The 20,128-nt window shown below is 38.0% G+C and overlaps 1 protein-coding gene across 1 annotated transcript in view; it reads left to right on the forward strand.

Moving 5' to 3' along the window:
* Window positions 1-713: 713 nt before the first annotated feature.
* The window catches only part of IGSF10 (immunoglobulin superfamily member 10), a 38,735-nt gene continuing 19,320 nt past the window's right edge, over window positions 714-20,128 (forward strand). The window contains exons 1-3 of the mRNA XM_060149608.1: window positions 714-907; window positions 2,288-2,417; window positions 5,193-5,583. Coding sequence (XP_060005591.1) covers window positions 714-907; window positions 2,288-2,417; window positions 5,193-5,583 — 715 coding nt within the window. The remainder of the gene's footprint in view (window positions 908-2,287; window positions 2,418-5,192; window positions 5,584-20,128) is intronic.

Raw genomic sequence — 20,128 nt, forward strand, 5'->3', positions numbered from 1 at the left:
GTGTCTTTTTTGTCAAGGACTTGAGAACATGTTAGAAAGAGATTTATTCGTCCTTTCAGTGGATTATTACGGCTCTTAAAAATGTTTTTGAAAAAGGTTTGATAAAATGATAAAACAAACATATGTTCAATGATAAAAATGTGTTATGAAATTTCATTTGATCATATATATGCAGTAACATCCAACCCAATATGTAAAAGGCTGGAAGGAGTACGGCAAAATGTCATTGATTATATCTGGGTGGTGGGAAGTATGAGTGATTTTATTTTCTTTTTTCTTCTTATTTACAGCTTCTAAATTTTCTGTTGCATATGTATTAGTTTTATAATCAGTTTTTTTAAAGTCTAAAAAACTAAAGCATAAACAGGAAACTAAGCCTTATGTACTTCAGTTGTCACAATATCTCCATTATGGTTTCCACTTTCCTTTTCTAATGAATCTCTAAGTAATAGGGATTGCCGCTTTTCGTTAAGAAGTGAAAAACTGTAAAGGAATTTCACAACCATAAATATCCTGCTTGATCACAAGGATCTATATGAGGCCAGCATACACTATGGCTTTGTGAAGAGTAAGCTTTACCATAAAAGTTGTGAATGAAATTGGCCCCTTACGACCTTTTAGGAAGGTCTCCCAGATTACCAGTTACTGTGTGTGGTCTACTGGAACTTTGCTCAAACCATATTTATAACTCCGAGGTATGATGTTTTTTCAGGATGAAGGTGAAAAGCAGGGGAAGCACCAGCTTACTGGTCTCCTTCGCTGCAGTCTGCCTGGTGGTCTTCCCCGGGGGCAGGGCCTGTCCTCGCCGCTGTGCCTGTTACGTGCCTACAGAGGTGCACTGCACGTTTCGGTACCTGACCTCCATCCCACACAGCATCCCGCCCAACGTGGAACGTATCAATCTAGGGTGCGCAGGGGCCCTTGTCTTGCTTCCTTCTCAAGGAGGGATTGATGACACTGCTGATTTGTCCTCACAACACTTGTGACTTTGGGAGATTAACCACAATTCTTTTAACAATATTTCTCTTCTGAAATGAATACATGAGGATCTTAAGCTTGCTGGGGCAATAAAAAATTTTTTTCTGTTAAACTTTTACTAAGAGAAAGTTCTTCTAGAACCCATAGTCCCTCATGGTAGGCTGAGAGGCCCATGATTATAGAAAAGCTGCATTCTGGCTACATATCTGCTGGATAATAATATAGCTCTTGTTAAGAATTAGTGTTATGATATATCAGTAGGAGGTAACAGGACAACTGGAAGCGTCCTCTTACACATAAAAGATATATATGAAAACTCAACTAGATCTTTTTTTAAGGCCCTTGGATTTTTTCTCCATAGAAACCGACTTATTTAAAAGGCTTTAAAAATGTGTAAATTAAATTTGCTAAAAGGCAACTGTATTTTAAAAGTTGATGAAAAACTGTGTGTGTGAATGCACATACAAGCAGACTTAACATCATTTATTTGACATTAGTGGGCGCCTACTGTGGGCCAAACACAATGATGGTACCAGGGATACAATGATGAACAAGATATATTATTCATTTCTAGAAACTATAGTTAAAGGGAGAAGACACTTGTATAATTAGTACAATTTAATAAGAACTATAATAGAGCACACGAAGTGCCTTGGGAACCATCACTAATGATAATAGCTAACACTGTGTCCTGGCATTGAGCTGAGCACTCTTCATGTACGCATTCATTTAATCCTCATAACCCGTTTGAAGTAGGTTCTATTATTTGCATTTTATAGACAAGGAAACTGAGGCACAGAAAGGTTACTGATTTAACCCAGGGTCAGCCCTACTCCCAGGTATCTGAGTTTATACTCATACCCAAAACATTTGGCTTCAGAGCCCAGGTTTCTTAACCATTACTTCATAATGATGAATTACACCTGGGAGAACAAGGGGGCCATGTTATTAGAGAATGGGCTGGGTCTTAACAGTGTTCACAAATAGGGCTAGAGTCAAAGGCATTCCAACCTGCAGGAACAGCATATGTACAAAGGTTCGAAAATGAGAAGGGATGTGGCATTTTCCAGGAATCTGAGTAGGATAATTGTAACTGAGACTGCGAGAGCTGGGTTGGAGGGGCTGACCTTCTGTGGCGTCTGATGAATTTCAACAATATTTCAAGCATTGGATTATCTCCTTAGAGCACAAGAAATAAAAAGGGGGCGGGGAGTGAAATTCAGTTCTATGTGTGTGTTTGTTGGGTTTTGCTTTGACATTTGAACTTTAGTTGACTTAGCTTATGCCCAGAATGATGTTTTTATTTCAGGTACAACAGTTTGGTGAGATTGACAGAAACGGATTTTTCTGGCCTAAACAAGTTGGAGTTACTAATGCTACACAGCAATGGCATTCACACAATCCCTCCTAAGACCTTCTCAGATTTGCAGGCCTTGCAGGTGAGACTGATGTGGGGAAGGGGCAGGTTAATGCGGTGAAAGGTGCCTCCAAAAGCTACCTGTTCCTAGAGAACCCCCCAAATCGACACTGTAAATTAGATGTAGACATCAAGGGAAAAGGTCAAATAACTGATTTCTTTTTAAAGGCAACTGTATGTGGAAATTAGAATAAGAAAATTCTGATTTTCTCATACCTCAGGCTCATAGAAAGAAAAAAATTATCAATGCCCAAGGATTACTAAACCTTTAAAATTTAATCCTAAAAGGCCACTTCTAGTCATGTTCATCTGGGAATTGAATGTAGTTTCTAAAAATAATTGCTGTCTTTACATAGAAGTTAGCTTCACTTTACTTATGCACTGCCTTAGTCAAAAACTTTTTTACAGTTACGGGGACTTCCAAGAATGCATCGAATATTGTAAGAATTACCACCCCAGTAGGAAAGAAAGCAAAAGGTAGAAGAAATCTTAGGAACAAGAACAAAGGGAATGCGGGGAACTGCAGGCATAAAGATCAGTATGTCTGCTGTAAGTAGGACTTGAGGCTTTTGAGAAGCTAACTCAATTTTTCAGTAAATTAAAAAATAAAACTACTGTTCAGGAAAAGTACAACCACATCTGATTTTGAATTACAAAAAAAAAATGTTTCCCAAAGCTCCTCATAGAAGAGATACAGTGCAATAAAATAAAGTCAGTTCTATCCTTAGAAAAGATAAAATGCCAGTGGGCAGTGTGAGCCTTTTTACATCACACTAAGCCTCTGTAAAACCATAGATTTAAGTCTAGGTATGTGATTCTGTTGGTTTGGCTTAATCAGGCTTTATTTGGAATATATATCTTCAGAGGATTAGATGGAATACATTTCATTCATGGAATTCACACGTATTTGTTTTCTTGACCAGGTTTTCCATAGATATTGATGAACATTGAGTTTGATAATATTTGGGGCAAAGCCGTTCCATGTTGTCAATTTCAATTTTCTTTGCTTATTAGGGAACTTGGCATTCCAGAAAAACATTCTCAACAGAGATGACAGATTACGTCAAGTTAGGATAATATGATGATAAATCATTGTTTTTGCTAGCATTTCTTTTTCTTTTCTTTTTGGGAGAAGGAGCGTGTTCACTTGGTAACTGGAGAAGGAATTGGAGAATACCCACACACTACTGAAATATTGAAAAACTTTTAATTTCAATTCAAAAATCAATTCAAAATCATATTACTCATAATAGCTAAAAAATAAAAAGCACCCAAATGTCCATTGACTCATAAATGGATAAACAAAATATATTACATGTATACAGTGGAATACAACTCAGTAATAAGAAGGCATGAAGGACCGATATGTGCTACAACAGGGGTGGGTCTTGGAAATATTATGCTAATTGGAAAAAGCCAGACACAAAAGACTACATATTGTATCATCCATTATTTAAAATGTTGACAATAGGCAAATCCACAGAAACAAAGTAAATTAGTGGTTTTCTAGGGCTAGGAGGAGGGGGAGAATGCCTGCTAATGGGTATCAGTTTTTATTTTGGGGTGATGAAAATGTTCTAAAATTAGATAGTGGAGATGGTTGCACAACCTTGTGAGTATACTAAAAGCCACTGAATTGTACGGTTTAAAAAGGTGGATCTGGGGGACTTCCCTGGCGGTCCAGTGGCTAAGACTTGACCTTGCAATGCAGGGGGTGGTGCGGGTTTGATCCCTGGTCAGGGAGCTAAGAGCCCACATGCCTTGTGGCCAAAAAACCAAGACAAAAAACAGAAGCAATATTGTAACAAATTCAATGAAGACTTTAAAAATGGTCCACATAAAAAAAAATCTTTTAAAAAAATAAAAAGGTGGATTTTTATGGCATGTGAATTATATCTCAGTAAAGCCATTTTATTTACTTATTTTTAAATTTATTTATTTATTTATTTTTGGCTGCGTTGGGTCTTTGTTGCAGTGCACAGGCTTCTCATCGTGGTGGCTTCTCTTACTGCGGAGCATGGGCTCTAGGTGCATGGGCTTCAGTAGTTGTGGCTCGTGGGCTCTAGAGCGCAGGCTCTGTGGTTGTGGCTCACGGGCTTAGTTGCTCCGCAGCATGTGGGATCTTCCCGGACCAGGAATCGAACCCATGTCCCCTGCATTGGCAGGCGGATTCTTAACCACTGTGCCACCGGGGAAGTCCAAAGGCGTTTTAAATGTGAAAGATAAAATCATATTTCTTATGAAAAATTCAGGTTCAAGAAATCTTAAGTTTACTTGAAATGTCAAGATACTTTTGTATATGGTTGAAAATTTCCATAATACGTTTTTTAAAAAGTATACCATATACAAAAATAGAATAATATAATGATCCCCAATGCAGCATCACCCAGCTTCAGTAGTTATCAACACATAACAGATCTTGTTTCACCTGTACCTCCACCCACTACTTTTCTACTTCATTGCACTGTTTTGAAACAAATCTGAGATATCGTAATGTTTCATCTATAAGTACTTCAATACATATGTCAAAGTTATGGAGTCTTTTAAAATGAACCATAATATCAGTATTATACCTTAAAATTATAGCAGTAATTCCTCAATATCATAAACTGTTCATGAATATTCTAATTACCCTGATGTTCTCATACTTGATTTGCAACTGGTTTGTTTGAATTAGGATCCAAACAAGGTACACACACTGCATTGGATTAATCACAACGTATGTTTTACTATGGATATGATTTTCCTTTTTGTGATAATTCCTTTGACAAAATAAGTGTGTTCTTTTTACTCTTAGGTCTTAAAAATGAGCTATAACAAAGTTCGAAAACTTCAGAAGGACACTTTCTATGGTCTCAGGAGCTTGACACGGTTGCATATGGACCACAACAATATCGAGTTCATAAACCCAGAGGTTTTTTATGGACTCACCTCTCTCCGACTGGTGCACTTGGAAGGGAACCAGCTCACTAAGCTTCATCCAGATACATTTGTCTCCTTGTGCTACCTCCGGATATTTAAAACATCTTTCATTAAGTACCTATACTTGTCTGATAACTTTCTGAGCTCCATCCCTCAAGAGATGGTCACCTATATGCCTGATCTGGAAAGCCTTTATCTTCATGGGAATCCCTGGACCTGTGATTGTCATTTGAAATGGTTGTCTGACTGGATACGGGAGAAGCCAGGTACCTGGACTGTTTCTTTCTTTTTTTTTCTTTATTGGAGTATAATTGCTTTACAATGGTGTGTTAGTTTCTGCTTTATAACAAAGTGAATCAGTTATACATATACATATGTTCCCATATCTCTTCCCTCTTGCATCTCCCTCCCTCCCACCCTCCCTATCCCACCCCTCTAGGTGGTCACAAAGCACTGAGCTAATCTCCCTGTGCTATGCGGCTGTTTCCCACTAGCTATCTATTTTACGTTTGGTAGTGTATATATGTCCATGCCACTCTCTCACTTTGCCACAGCTTACCCTTCCCCCTCCCCATATCCTCAAGTCCGTTCTCTAGTAGGTCTGTGTCTTTATTCCTGTCTTACCCCTAGGTTCTTCATGACATTTTTTTTCTTAAATTCCATATATATGTGTTAGCATACGGTATTTGTCTTTCTCTTTCTGACTTACTTCACTCTGTATGACAGACTCTAGGTCTATCCACCTCATTACAAATAGCTTCGTTTCTTTTTATGGCTGAGTAATATTCCATTGTATATATGTGCCACATCTTCTTTATCCATTCATCCGATGATGGACACTTAGGTTGTTTCCATCTCTGGGCTATTGTAAATAGAGCTGCAATGAACATTTTGGTACATGACTCTTTTTGAATTATGGTTTTCTCCGAGTATATGCCCAGTAGTGGGATTGCTGGGTCATATGGTAGTTCTATTTGTAGTTTTTTAAGGAACCTCCATACTGTTCTCCATAGTGGCTGTACCAATTCACATTCCCACCAGCAGTGCAAGAGGGTTCCCTTTTCTCTACACCCTCTCCAGCATTTATTGTTTCTAGATTTTTTGATGATGGCCATTCTGACTTGTGAGAGATGATATCTAATCTGCCTGGCGTTGTTTACCCAGTAAGTAGGGAGTGCCAAGGTAATTTAGCTGGAAAGAAAATGAAAGCTCAATAATAATTCAATGAGAATGAACTCTCTTAATTCATTAATGAATAATCTTTCCTTAATTCAGGTCAACTATCCAATCATCACTCCTGGCTTTTAGCAAGCTTGGGAAATAAGAATGTATTGTGTGTTACTCTCTTCCCTACTTACCACAAGGCATAAAAGCCCTTCCCTCTTATCTTCCCTTCAGTCATTCGATCAATACATATGTTTTGGAGTTCTATTCAAGGCCCTGTGCCCAGTGATGCAACTACCAAGAGCACTGTCTCTGCTCTAACTACACTGCTGGTGGGATACAGATAAGCAGACAATCAGAGTGTAAAACATGCTTTGATGGGGAAAGTAGAATTTACCAAGAAGAGGGCAAGATCCATTCAGTCCCTTAGTTATTGTAAACTTATTATGTACAAGAGGCCAGAGACAACATAGGGATCCCAAAGTGAACAGAACTGATGAAGGTCCCTGCCTTCATGGAGCTTACATTCTTGTTGGGGAAAATGGACAGACAACTAATTGCAGTATCGTTAAAATCTGATGAATCATTTCAGTTAATCAGGTCCTTAGGTAGTGACTGAAAGGAGTCCATTGATTTTGGCATCAAAGGGGTGGCTGGTTACTTTGGAAAGATCGATGAGAGCTGGATTGCTGTGCAGGGGGGAGGGGGAGGCAGGGCCACAGTTGACTCTGGAGAGGTTTGGCTTGAGGTGAGGGAGGAATGGTGGCCACCAGCTGGAAATGTGCCATCGTTCAGGACTCCGAGCATCAGAGAGACCTGAGCATGTTTAAGGTGAGACGAGATTGTTGAGCAGGAGAAGATAGCAACATTGCAGAAGGAGCAGATCATCAATGGAGCAAGTCCCCTGAGATGACTGGAGGGCAAGAGACCCAGCCATAGGGGAGGGATTTTCCGTAGGAGGTAGGAGGGAAAGGACTAGATTGGCACAGAGGCGAGTTCCTGGGTGTAGTGGAGGAGAGTAAGAAAGTTCTTATCTGATGGCTTTTCCTCCTTCGTGACGTTGTAGGAGAGGTGACTGAGGAGGGTGCTAGGAAGGGGTCAAGGTCGGAAGCTTGAGAAAAGTGGGAAAATTTGAAGTGGCTGTGGTAAAATATATATATATTGTGTGTGTGTATATATAGATAGATAGATACACAATTGTATGTATATATGTATGTATATATATGTAGTCAGTCAAAATAATTAGTCAAAAAGTGAACTACTTTAGGCCAGTAGACACCACCTTTGCTCTTCAAGAGTTTGCAGTCTTGTAGGTAAGTATGATGAACACATAAAAAGATAATAAGGCTATGGGTGAAAAACATCAAAATGTTTATATTGAAGGTTTAGTTCTATAGGAGCCAGAGTCAGTAAGTTACTTCTGCCTTGACTAAAATGGAGGAAAACTGTGCTGGGGCACAAAAGATATACCGAAAGGACAGGAAGGAATAATAGGGAGCGAGCAGAAAGGCAACATATACTCAGTTTGTGTTTGACATTGTGCTCGATGCTTTCTATTTAATCCTCACAATAATCCTCAATTTACAGATGAAGAAACTGAGGCTTAGAAAAGCTGGGTATCTTGAGCTAGTCATTTAGACTGTTTTATGCATCAGTTTTCTCACCTGTAACATAGGGATGATAATAATTGGAAAAAATAATTAAAATAATACATATAAAGTGCTTAGCACAACATATGACACAAAGTAAGCACTCAACACACGTGAAGTATTATCATGATTTTCATGGCCACCCAGCTCACACAGCTAGAAAGCAGAAAAGTAGAAACTGAAAAGTCCAGACCTTTTTCTATAATGTATTTGGGATGGAGAAACTGCTTTGTACATAAAAACTAGATAGGATAAGTCTCATGAAGAGGGCAGTGAACAGCCCAATTTGCCCGGCATGGAGTCAGTAGAGACTGGCAAGGTATTCTGGTTTTTTTAAATTGAAGTAGAGTTGATTTGAATTGTTGTGTTAGTTTCCGGTGTACAGCAAAGTGATTCAGATTTTATATATATATATCCTTTTTCATATTCTTTTCTATTAGAGTTTATTACAAGATATTGAATATTGTTCCCTGTGCTATACGGTAGGACATTGTTGTTTATTTTATATGTAGTATTGTATCTGTTAATCCCAAACACCTAATTTATATACCACCTTTCCCCTTTGGTAACCATAAGTTTTCTAAGTCTGTGGGTCTGCTTCTGTTTTGTAAATAAGTTCATTTGTGTCATATTTTAGATTATCCACATATAAGTGATATCATATGGTATTTGTCTTTCTCTGAGTTACTTTGCTTAGTATAATCTCTAGGTCCATCCATGTTGTTGCAAATGGCATTATTTCATTCTTATGGCTGAATAATATTCCATTGTGTATATATATTTACCACATCTTCTTTATCCATTCATCTGTCAACGGACATGTCTTGGCTATTGTAAGAAGTGCTGCTATGAACATTGGGATGCACATACCTTTTTGAATTAAGAGTTTTCTCCAGATATATGCTCAGGAGTGGGATTGCTGTATCATATGGTAACTGTTTTAAGTTTTTTTAAGGAATCTCCAGTATGTTTTCCATACTGGCTGCACCAATTACAACAGTGTAGGAGGGTTCCCTTTTCTCTTCACCCTCTCTAGCATTTATTATTTATAGATGGTTTTGAACCCAACTGTGGGGAGTGCTGAATGCCAGACTAAATTTTTAAATTTTATCCTATCGACAAAAGGGAGATTTTACAGTGGAAGATTTGAACGCAGGGTTTCCCAATGAAATGCTTTTTAGGGATGGCCAATCTGTGAGCAGTGGAGAGGATGGACCTGGGGAAGGGGGTGAAGTGGGAACCCAACTAGGAAGTGCTCATGGTGTTTCATGTCTGGGGAATGAGAAATTGAATTATGAGGTGACCACACCTGAAAGTAGCTTCACAGATACCTAACAGGCAGTAGGGACTGAGCGGGGTTTTCCCAATACTTTCTAATGCTATGGAGAAATAAAGGAGAATGGGGAATGAGAAAGAACTGCTGGATTTTCATGCAGTTGCTAGCTGGACTACAGGGAGAGAATGGTGAGCAAATGGGGAAACTCATCTGAGAAAGGTAGAAGTGAAAGAAGAAATAAGATTTTGCCCATAGGGAGAAGTGATTCTGTGCTCAGTTCCTACAAAGTGTTAAACCTACTCGCCATTTTGCTAGTTACATGCTCTGGTAATAAAATCAGGCTAATATATATGGTTAGCAGCTAACATTTCATCAGGTGGAGTATGCCACTGACTGTTAGATATCCAGTTATTTTACATACTAAAGAATTTTTTAAATGACCTAATAGAGCCCGGGGATTGCCAAACTAGAGCCCACAGGCCAATTCCAGCCCTGTACAAGCTTTCGTAAGTAGAGTTTTATTGGAACACAGTCATGCCCAGTTCTTTACATATCATCTACGGCTGCCTTGGCGCTATGGTGGCATAGTCGAGCCATTTTGTCAGAGACCTCTGGTCCACAAAACATAAAATCTTCGCTGTCTGGCCCTTTACATAAAAAGTTTGCTGACCCTGGCCTAGAGAACAAAGCCCAAGCTCGTTGGCCCATCATGCCAGGTCTTCCCAGCACGCTCCTTGCTGGGTCTCAGCCTCATCTCCTTCCTTCCAGCTCTCATCCCAGACACACCGCACACTGTTTTACCACCTCATACCTGCTCCTTCCCTGTCTGGAGCACTTTTCTGCCTGATGGGCTCCCAGCCACAAACTGCTCAGCACTCATCCCTACTAGAAAGGGGTGTTGCCTTCCTATGTCTCATTTATCTACCTCTATCCCCTAGAAAGTGCCTAGAACATAGTACTCAGTTTTTGTTAAGATTTTATCAATTAAATAGCCATTTGGCTGGTGAATACAAATGAGTCCACCAGCCACCTATGGTCTTTTTTTTAATTGGGCTGTAGTTGTTTTACAATGTTGTGTTAATTTCAAGTGTACAGCAAAGTGATTCAGTTATATGTATACATATACCTATTCTTTTTCAAATGCTTTTCCCATTTAGGTTATTACAGAATATTCAGCATAGTTCCCTGTGCGACACAGTTGGTCCTTGTTGGTTATGTAGTTTATGTACAGTAGTATGTATATGTCAATCCCAATCTCCCAATTTATCTCTCCACCCCACCTTTCAGCTTTGGTAACCATAAGTTTGTTTTCTATGTCTGTGGATCTGTTTCTGTTTTGTAAATAAGTTCATTTGTATCATTTTTTTAGATTCTGCATATAAATGAAAACATGATGTTTGTCTTTCTCTGTCTGACTTACTTCACTTAGTATTATACTCTCCATGTACATCCATCTTGCTGCAAATGGCATTATTTCATTCTTTTCAATGGCTGAGTATTATTCCACTGTATATAGGTACCACATATTCTTTATCCATTCATCTGTCAATGGATATTTAGGTTGCTTCCATGTCTTGCCTATTGTAATGAACATTGGGATGCATGTATCCTTTCTAACCATAGTTTTCTCTGGATATATGCCCGGGAGCGGGATTGCTGGATCATATGGTAGCTCTATTTTTAGTTTTTTAAGGAACCTCCATACTGTTTTCCATAGTGACTACCAATTTATATCCCCACCGACAATGTAGGAGTGTTCCCTTTTCTCCACACCCTCTCTGGCATTTATTGTTTGTAGACTTTTTGATGATGGCCATTCTGACTACTGTGAGGTAGTTTTGTAGTTTCAAGTGTACAGCACTCTCATTGTAGTTTTGATTTGCATTTCTCTAATAATTAGCGATATTGAGCATCTTTTCATGTGCCTCTTGGCCATCTATATGTCTTCTTTGGGGAAATGTCTATTTGGTTTTCTGCCCATTTTTTGTTTTATTGGGTTTGTTTTTTTGATATTGAACTACATGAGCTGTTTGTAAATTTTGTAAAGATTAACCCTTATCAGTCTCATCATTTGCAAATATTTTCTCTCATTCTGTGGGTTGTTTTTTTGTTTATGGTTTCCTTTGCTGTGCAAAAGCTTTTGAGTGTAATTAGGCCCCATTTTTAAATTTTTGTTTTTATTTTCATTACTCTAGGAGATGGATCCAAAAAGATATTGCTGTGATTTATGTCAAAGAGTGTTCTGCCTATGTTTTCCTCTATTGAGTGTTATAGTACCCAGTCTTATGTTTAGGTCTTTAATCCACTTCATTTTTGTGTATGGTGTTAGAGAGTGTTCTAATTTCATTCTTTTACATGTACTTGTCCAGTTTTTCCAGAACCATTTATTGAAGAGACTGTCTTTTCTCCATTGTATAGTCTTGCCTCCTTTGTCATAGATTAATTGACCACAGGTGCATGGGTTTATTTCTGGGCTTTCTATCCTGTTCCATTGATGTATATTTTTATGTTCTGTGCCAGTACCATACTGTTTTGATGACTGTGGCTTTGCAGTATAGTCTGAAGTCAGGGATCCTAGTTCCTCCAGCTGTTTTTCTTCCTCAAGATTGCTTTGGCTATTTGGAGTCTTTTGTGTCTCCATACAAACTTTAAACATTTTTGTTCTAGTTCTGTGAAAAATGCCATTGGTAATTTAATAGGGATTGTAATTTAATAGGGATTGCATTGAATCCATAGATTGGCTTGGGTAGTATAGTCATTTTGACAATACAGTAAGTCCCCTACATACGAACTTTCAAGTTGTGAACTTTCAAAGATTCGAACGTGCATTGAAGGCCTGATGGAATTGGAGGACCAGAGAAAGGATGAAGAGAGACAAGAGGAAGAAGAAGGAACTGAAGAACCAAAGAGATTCACAGTGCAGGAGATGGCAAGGGGATTTTATTTATTTGAGGAGGCACTGTTAGTTTTTGAGACACAGGATCTGAATGTAGAATGGTACACGAAGGTTGCAGTAGCCATTCAGGGTGTAATCCAGTGCTACCATTATCATCTATGATGAGAAAAAAAGAGCTACTACCCAGACATCACTGGATCGTTTTTTTCAATAGAGTAGATAGAATTGAATCCAGCAAGGAACCAGAACCTGTGCCATCAATGTCAAGTATGAGTGAAATTGCAGCTTGCCCTCTATACTATTGCTGATGATCCTTCAGCTCTACCGTCTCCCACCTCCTCTTCCTCCTCCAGTCAGTAACTCTTCTTGCCTATTCACTCAATGCCAGCCCCTGTATGCCAGCTGTTGTACTATACTATTGTGCTTTTCAAGGTACTGTACTGTAAGATTAAAGATGTTTTATTTTTTGTGTTTGTTTTTTATGTATTATTTGTGTGAAAAGTATTATAAACCTATTACAGTACAGTACTATATAGATAATTGTGTCAGTTGGGTACCTAGGCTAACTTCGTTGGACTTACGAACTGGATTTATGAACACGCTCTTGGAATGGAACTCTTTCGTGTGTAGGGGAACTACTGTATTGATTCTTCCAATCCAAGAACACGGTATACTTTTCCAACTGTTTGTGCCATCTTCCATTTCTTTCATCAGCATCTTATAGTTTTTGGAGTACAGTTCTTTTGCCTCCTTAGGTAGGTTTATCCCTAGGTATTTTATTCTTCTTGATGCGATCGTAAATTGGATTGTTTCTTTAATTTTTCTTTCTGATTTTTCATTGTTAGTGTATAGAAGTGCAACAGGTTTCTGAGTATTAATTTTGTATCCTGCAACTTTACTGAATTCATTGATGAGCTCTAGTGTTTTCTGGTATCACCTTTAGGATTTTCTATGTATAGTATCAAGTCATCAGCAAACAGTGACAGTTTTAATTTTTCCAATTTGAATTCCTTTTATTTATTTTTCTTCTCTGATTGCCGTGGCTAGGACTTCCAAAACTATGTTGAATAAAAGTGGCGAGAGTGGACATCCTTGTCTTGTTCCTGATCTTAAAGAAAATGCTTTCAGCTTTTCACCATTGAGTATGATGTTGGCTGTAGGTCTGTTATATATGGCCTTTATTATGTTGAGGTATGTTCCCTCTATGCCCATTTTCTAAAGAGTTCTCCCCCATAAATCAGTGTTCAATTTTGTCAAAAGCTTTTTCTGAATCTACTGAGATGATCATATGGTTTTTATTCTTCAATTTGTTAATGTGATGTATCACACTGATTGATTTGCAGATATTGAAAAAAATCCTTGCATCCCTGGGATATATCCCACTTGATCGTGGTGTATGATCCTTTTAATGTATTGTAGGATTCAGTTTGCTAATATTTTATTGAGGATTTTTCCATCTATGCTCATCAGTGATATTGGTCTGTAATTTTCTTTCTTTCTTTCTTTTTTTTTTTTTGTGGTATCCTTGTATGATTCAGGGCGATGGGGGCCTCATAGAATGAGTTTGGGAGTTTCCAATCCTATGCGATTTTTTGGAAGAGTTTGAAAAGGATAGGTGTTAACTCTTCTCTAAATGTTAGATAGAATTTGCCTGTGAAGCCATCTGGTCATGGACTTCTGTTTGTTGGGAATTTTAAAATTACAGTTTCAATTTTAGTACTTGTGATTGGTCTGTTCATATTTTCTATTTCTTCCTGGTCAGTCTTGGGAGATTGTATCCTTCTAAGAATTTGTCCATTTCTTCTAGGTTGTCCATTTTATTGGCATATAGTTGCTTGTATTGACAGTAGTCTGTTAGGAGCCTTTGCATTTCTGTGGTGTCCATCGTAACTTCTCGCTTTTCATTTCTAATTTTATTAATTTGAGTCCTCTCCCTTTTTTTCTTGATGAGTCTGGCTAAAGGTTTATCAATTTTGTCTATCTTTTCAAAGAACTGAATTTGTTCCACTGATCTTTTCTATTTTCTTCATCTCTATTTCATTTATTTCTGCTCTGATCTTTTTTATTTAAAATTCACTAGTGTTGGTTTTTTTTTGAATTTTATTTATTTATTTTATACAGCAGGTTCTTATTAGTCATCCATTTTATACACATCAGTGTATACATGTCAATCCCAATCTCCCAATTCATCACACCACCACCCCCCACCCCTTTCCCCCCTTGGTGTCTATACGTTTGTTCTCTACATCTCTGTCTCAATTTCTGCCCTGCAAACTGGTTCATCTGTACTACTTTTCTAGGTTCCACATATATGTGTTAATGTACGATATTTGTTTTTCTCTTTCTGACTTACTTCACTCTGTATGACATTCTCTAGATCCATCCATGTCTCTACAAATGACCCAATTTTGTTCCTTTTACGGCTGAGTAATATTCCATTGTATATATGTACCACATCTTCTTTATCCATTTCTCTGTCGATGGGCATTTAGGTTGCTTCCATGACCTGGCTGTTGTAAATAGTGCTGGAATGAACATTGGGGTGCATGTGTCTTTTTGAATTATGGTTTTCTCTGGGTATATGCCCAGTAGTGGGATTGCTGGGTCATATGGTAATTATATTTTTAGCTTTTTAAGGAATCTCCATACTGTTCTCCATAATGGCTGTATCAATTTACATTCCCACCAACAGTGCAAGAGGGTTCCCTTTTCTCCACACCTTCTCCAGCATTTGCTGTTTGTAGATTTTCTGATGATGCCCATTCTAACTGGTGTGAGGTGATAGTCCAGCTGTGGCTAGGACTTCCAAAACTACATTGAATAATAGTTGTGAGAGTGGACATCCTTGTCTTGTTCCTGATCTTAGAGGAAATGCTTTCAGTTTTTCACCATTGAGAATGATGTTTGCTGTGGGTGTGTCATATATGGCCTTTATTATGTTGAGGTAGGACCCTCTATGCCCACTTTCTGGAGAGTTTTTTTTATCATAAATGGGTGTTGTATTTTGTCAAAAGATTTTTCTGCATCTTTTGAGATGATCATATGGTTTTTATTCTCCAGTTTGTTAATATGGTGTATCACATCGATTGATTTGCATATATTGAAGAATCCTTGCATCCCTGGGATGAATCCCACTTGATCATGGTGTATGATCCTTTTAATGTGTTGTTGGATTCTGTTTGCTAGTATTTTGTTAAGGATTTTTGCATCTATATTCATCATTGATTTTGGTCTGTAATTTTCTTTTTTTGTAGTATCTTTGTCTGGTTTTGGTATTAGGGTGATGGTGGCCTCATAGAATGAATTTGGGAGTGTTCCTTCCTCTGCAATTTTTTGGAAGAGTTTGAGAAGGATGGGTGTTAGCTCTTCTCTAAATGTTTGATAGAATTCACCTGTGAAGCCATCTGGTCCTGACCTTTTGTTTGTTGGAAGATTTTTAATCACAGTTTCAACTTCATTACTTGTGATTGGTCTGTTCATATTTTCTATTTCTTCCTGGTTCAGTCTTGGAAGGTTATATGTTTCTAAGAATTTGTCCATTTCTTCCAGGTTGTCCATTTTATTGGCATAGAGTTGCTTGTAGCAGTCTCTTATGATGCTTTGTATTTCTGCAGTGTCTGTTGTAACTTTTCCTTTTTCATTTCTAATTTTATTGATTTCAGTCCTCTCTCTCTTGATGAGTCTGGTTAATGGTTTATCAATTTTGTTTATCTTCTCAAAGAACCAGCTTTTAGTTTTACTGATCTTTGCTTTTGTATTCTTTGTTTCCATTTCATTTATTTCTGCTCTGATCTTTATGATTTCTTTCCTTCTGCTAACTATGGCTTGTGTTTGTTCTTCTTTTTCTAGTTCCTTTAGGCTTAAGGTTAGATTGTTTGAGATTTTTCTTGTTTCTTGAGGTAGGCTTGTATAGCTATCAACTTCCCTCTTAGAACTGCTTTTGCTGCATCCCATAGGTTTTGGATAGTCGTGTTTTCATTGTCATTTGTCTCTAGGTATTTTTTGATTTCCTCTTTGATTTCTTCAGTGATCTCTTGGTTATTTAGTAACATATTGTTAGGTTCCATGTGTTTGTGGTTTTTACGTTTTTTTCCCCCTGAAATTGATTTCTAATCTTATAGCATTGTGGTCAGAAAAGATGCTTGATATGATTTCAGTTTTCTTAAATTAACTGAGGCTAGACTTGTGACCCAAGATATGATCTGTCCTGGAGAATGTTCCATGCGCACTTGAGAGGAAAGTGTAATCTGCCATTTTTGGATGGAATGTCTTATAAATATCAATTAAATCTATCTCATCTATTGTGTCATTTAAAGCTGTGTTTCTTTATTAATCTTCTATTTGGATAATCTGTTGATTGGTGTAAGTGAGGTGTTAAAGTCCCCCACTATTATTGTTTTACTGTTGATTTCCTCTTTTAGAGCTGTTAGCAATTGCCTTATGTATTGAGGTGCCTTATGTATTGATGTGTTGGGTGCATATATAATTGTTATATCTTCTTCTTGGATTGATCCCTTGATCATTATGTACTGTCCTTCCTTGTCTCTTGTAACATTCTTTATTTTAAATACTATTTTATCTAATATGAGTATTGCTACTCCAGCTTTCTTTTGATTTCCATTTGCATGGAATATCTTTTTCCATTCCCTCACTTTCAGTCTGTATGTGTCCCTAGGTATGAAGTGGGTCTCTTGTAGACAGCATATATATGGGTCTTGTTTTTGTATCCATTCAGCAAGCCTGTGTCTTTTGGTTGGAGCATTTAATCCATTCACCTTTAAGGTAATTAGTGATATGTATGTTCCTATTACCATTTTCTTAATTGTTTTGGGTTTGTTTTTGTAGGTTCTTTTCTTCTCTTGTGTTTCCCACTTAGAGAAGTTCCTTTAGCATTTGTTGTAGAGCTGGTTTGGTGGTGCTGAATTCCCTTAGCTTTTGCTTGTCTGTAAAGCTTTTGATTTCTCTATCGAATCTCAATGAGATCCTTGCTGGGTAGAGTAATCTTGGCTGTAGGTTCTTCTCTTTCATCACTTTAAGTATATCATGCCACTCCCTTCTGGCTTGTAGAGTTTCTGCTGAGAAACCAGCTGTTAACCTTATGGGAGTTCCCTTGTATATTATTTGTCATTTTTCCCTTGCTGCTTTCAATAATTTTTCTTTGTCTTTAATTTTTGCCAAATTGATTACTATGTTTCTTGGCCTGTTTCTCCTTGGGTTTATCCTGTATGGGACTCTCTGCGCTTCCTGGACTTGGGTGGCTATTTCCTTTCCTATGTTAGGGAAGTTTTCGACTATAATCTCTTCAAATATTTTCTCGGGTCCTTTCTCTCTCTCTTCTCCTTCTGGGACTCCTATAATGTGAATGTTGTTGCGTTTAATGTTGTCCCGGGGTCTCTTGGGCTGTCTTCATTTCTTTTCATTCTTTTTTCTTTATTCTGCTTCGTGGCAGTGATTTTCACCATTCTGTCTTCCAGGTCACTTATCCATTCTTCTGCCTCAGTTATTCTGCTATTGATTCCTTCTAGTGTTTTTTTCATTTCAGTTACTGTATTGTTCATCTCTGTTTGTTTGTTCTTTAATTCTTCTAGGTCTTTGTTAAACATTTCTTGCATCTTCTCGATCTTTGCCTCTGTTCTTTATCCGAGGTCCTGGATCACCTTCACTATCATTTTGAATTCTTTTTCTGGAAGGTGGCCTATCTCCACTTCATTTAGTTGTTTTTCTGGGGTTTTATTTTGTTCTCTGGTACATAGCCCTCTGCCTTTTCATCTTGTCTGTCTTTCTGTGAATGTGGTTTTTTCCCCACAGGCTGCAGGATTGTAGTTCTTCTCGCTTCTGCTGTCTGCCCTCTCTGCTCTGCTCTTTATGATTTCTTTCCTTCTACTAACTTTGGGTTTTGTTTGTTCTTCTTTCTCTAGTTGCTTTAGGTGTAAGGTTAGGTTTTTTATTTGGGATTTTTCTTGTTTCCTAAGATTGTATTGCTATAAACGTCCCTCTTAGAACTGCTTTTTCTGCATCCTATAGATTTTGGATCGTTGTACTTTTGTTTTCATTTGTCTCTAGGTATTTTTGATTTCCTCTTTGATTTCTTCAGTGATCCATTGGTTGTTTAGTAGCATATTGTTCAGCCTCCAGCTGTTTGTGTTTTTTACAGTTTTTTCTTGTCATCAATTTGTAATCTCATAGTGTTGTGGGTGGAAAAGATACTTGATACTGTTTCAATTTTCTTAAATGTACCAAGGCTTGCTTTGTGGCCCAGTATGTGATCAGTCCTGGAGAATGTTCCGTGTGCACTTGAGAGGAATGTGTATACTGCCGTTTTTGGATGGAATGCTCTGTAAATATCAGTTAAGTCCATCTGGTCTAATGTGTCATTTAAGGCCTGTGTTTCCTTACTGATTTTCTGTCTGAATGATCTGTCCATTGATGAAAGTGGGGTGTTAAATTCCCCCACTATTATTATGTTATATATATTCATTCATTATATATAATTAGCCAAACCCATTAGTGCTAACATTTCTTGGTGGTGTCTAAACAATCAAGTGTTCTCCTTTGACTGAGATGCCTTAATGATCATTCTGTGAGACTCATGAATCAGTCACATCAACTTCTGCTTTGACCTTTTTTCCATCTATTCTAAGAGACTGACAGTTTCTCATACCTTCAGTTGCCTCACTTGGCAGTCCTTTTGCACATATCTCAGTAGTTAAGTGTACACAGCTTCATCTATTTTTGGGTATCCTCCATTCTTAGGTTCCAAAAAGCTCTAGGTGTTGCTTTTCTATGAAATATGGGTTTGTGGCCATTTCTCTGCCAAACACTTATTTCACAAATATTAAAGTTATGTCCTGCTTCTGTTTCCAGGCCTTTCTATACGTATAATAACTTCTTATTGTAATGCGAAGCATAGTGTTATCTTAATAGAAACGTTTTAAGTGGCAAACAATATATGTAATACCAACAGTGCATGTTACTCAGTTGAAGAAAAAACAATATATGTAAATATCAACAGCTGTAACAGTATTTGTGTGTGTGCAAGCAGTGGTAGCTATATCAAGACTGCCAGCTGGTCAGCTGCTACTGTAAAGCACCTTCAGTTGTAAGACACATCTCAATTTATAAGCTAAAATGTGGAAGAAATGTGGTCTTAGAATTAAGCTGCCCTTCCTTACTCCCTGTAATCTTTCCTGACCGTCCCTTTGCCAGGGTTGGGACACACAGATCAACAGGTAATGGGCTTACAGTCTTGTGGGAAGACAGACAACTAGACAAGTCTTTCTACTAGTGGGCAATAAGGGCTATGATAGGAGAAGTGGAAGGTACCAGGAGAACAAAAAGAAGAGAGCCCACCCAGAAGTAGCACTCTTCTGGCTGGGTAATGAAGGAGGTAAGTAGTTAGGCAGTGATGGAAGAGGGCCTGTCAGACGGCAAGTGTACTGGAAGGTAGGAGGAACAACATATGCCTGAGCTTGATTGGGCATGGCAGAGTTGAGGAATGGAAAGTGTTTCTGTGTGAATAGAACTGAGTGTGGTGGAGAGAATGTAAATGACATGATCAGATTTGCAACTGAGGTAAAATACCTGATGTCCAGGGCCGAGCAATAATCAAACCAAGATGGGATCATAATTCTGTGATGAGGTTTAATTAAGCCAGAAGTCTCCCATGTTTTTTTGCTATAGCAGGGTTTGAGCCCAGGGTACTGGGAAGTAGGTAAAAGGTCACAGCTGTTGGTAAGTGGGTGGTTGAGAAGAGCCTCTTATGAGTGCTCAAAGAGGTTTGCAGGCTTGCCAGCTACTTCCTCTGTGTAAGTTGGGACTTTAAATTT

Source organism: Lagenorhynchus albirostris, chromosome 5 (assembly GCF_949774975.1).
Source record: "Lagenorhynchus albirostris chromosome 5, mLagAlb1.1, whole genome shotgun sequence".
Classification (NCBI taxonomy): domain Eukaryota; kingdom Metazoa; phylum Chordata; class Mammalia; order Artiodactyla; family Delphinidae; genus Lagenorhynchus; species Lagenorhynchus albirostris.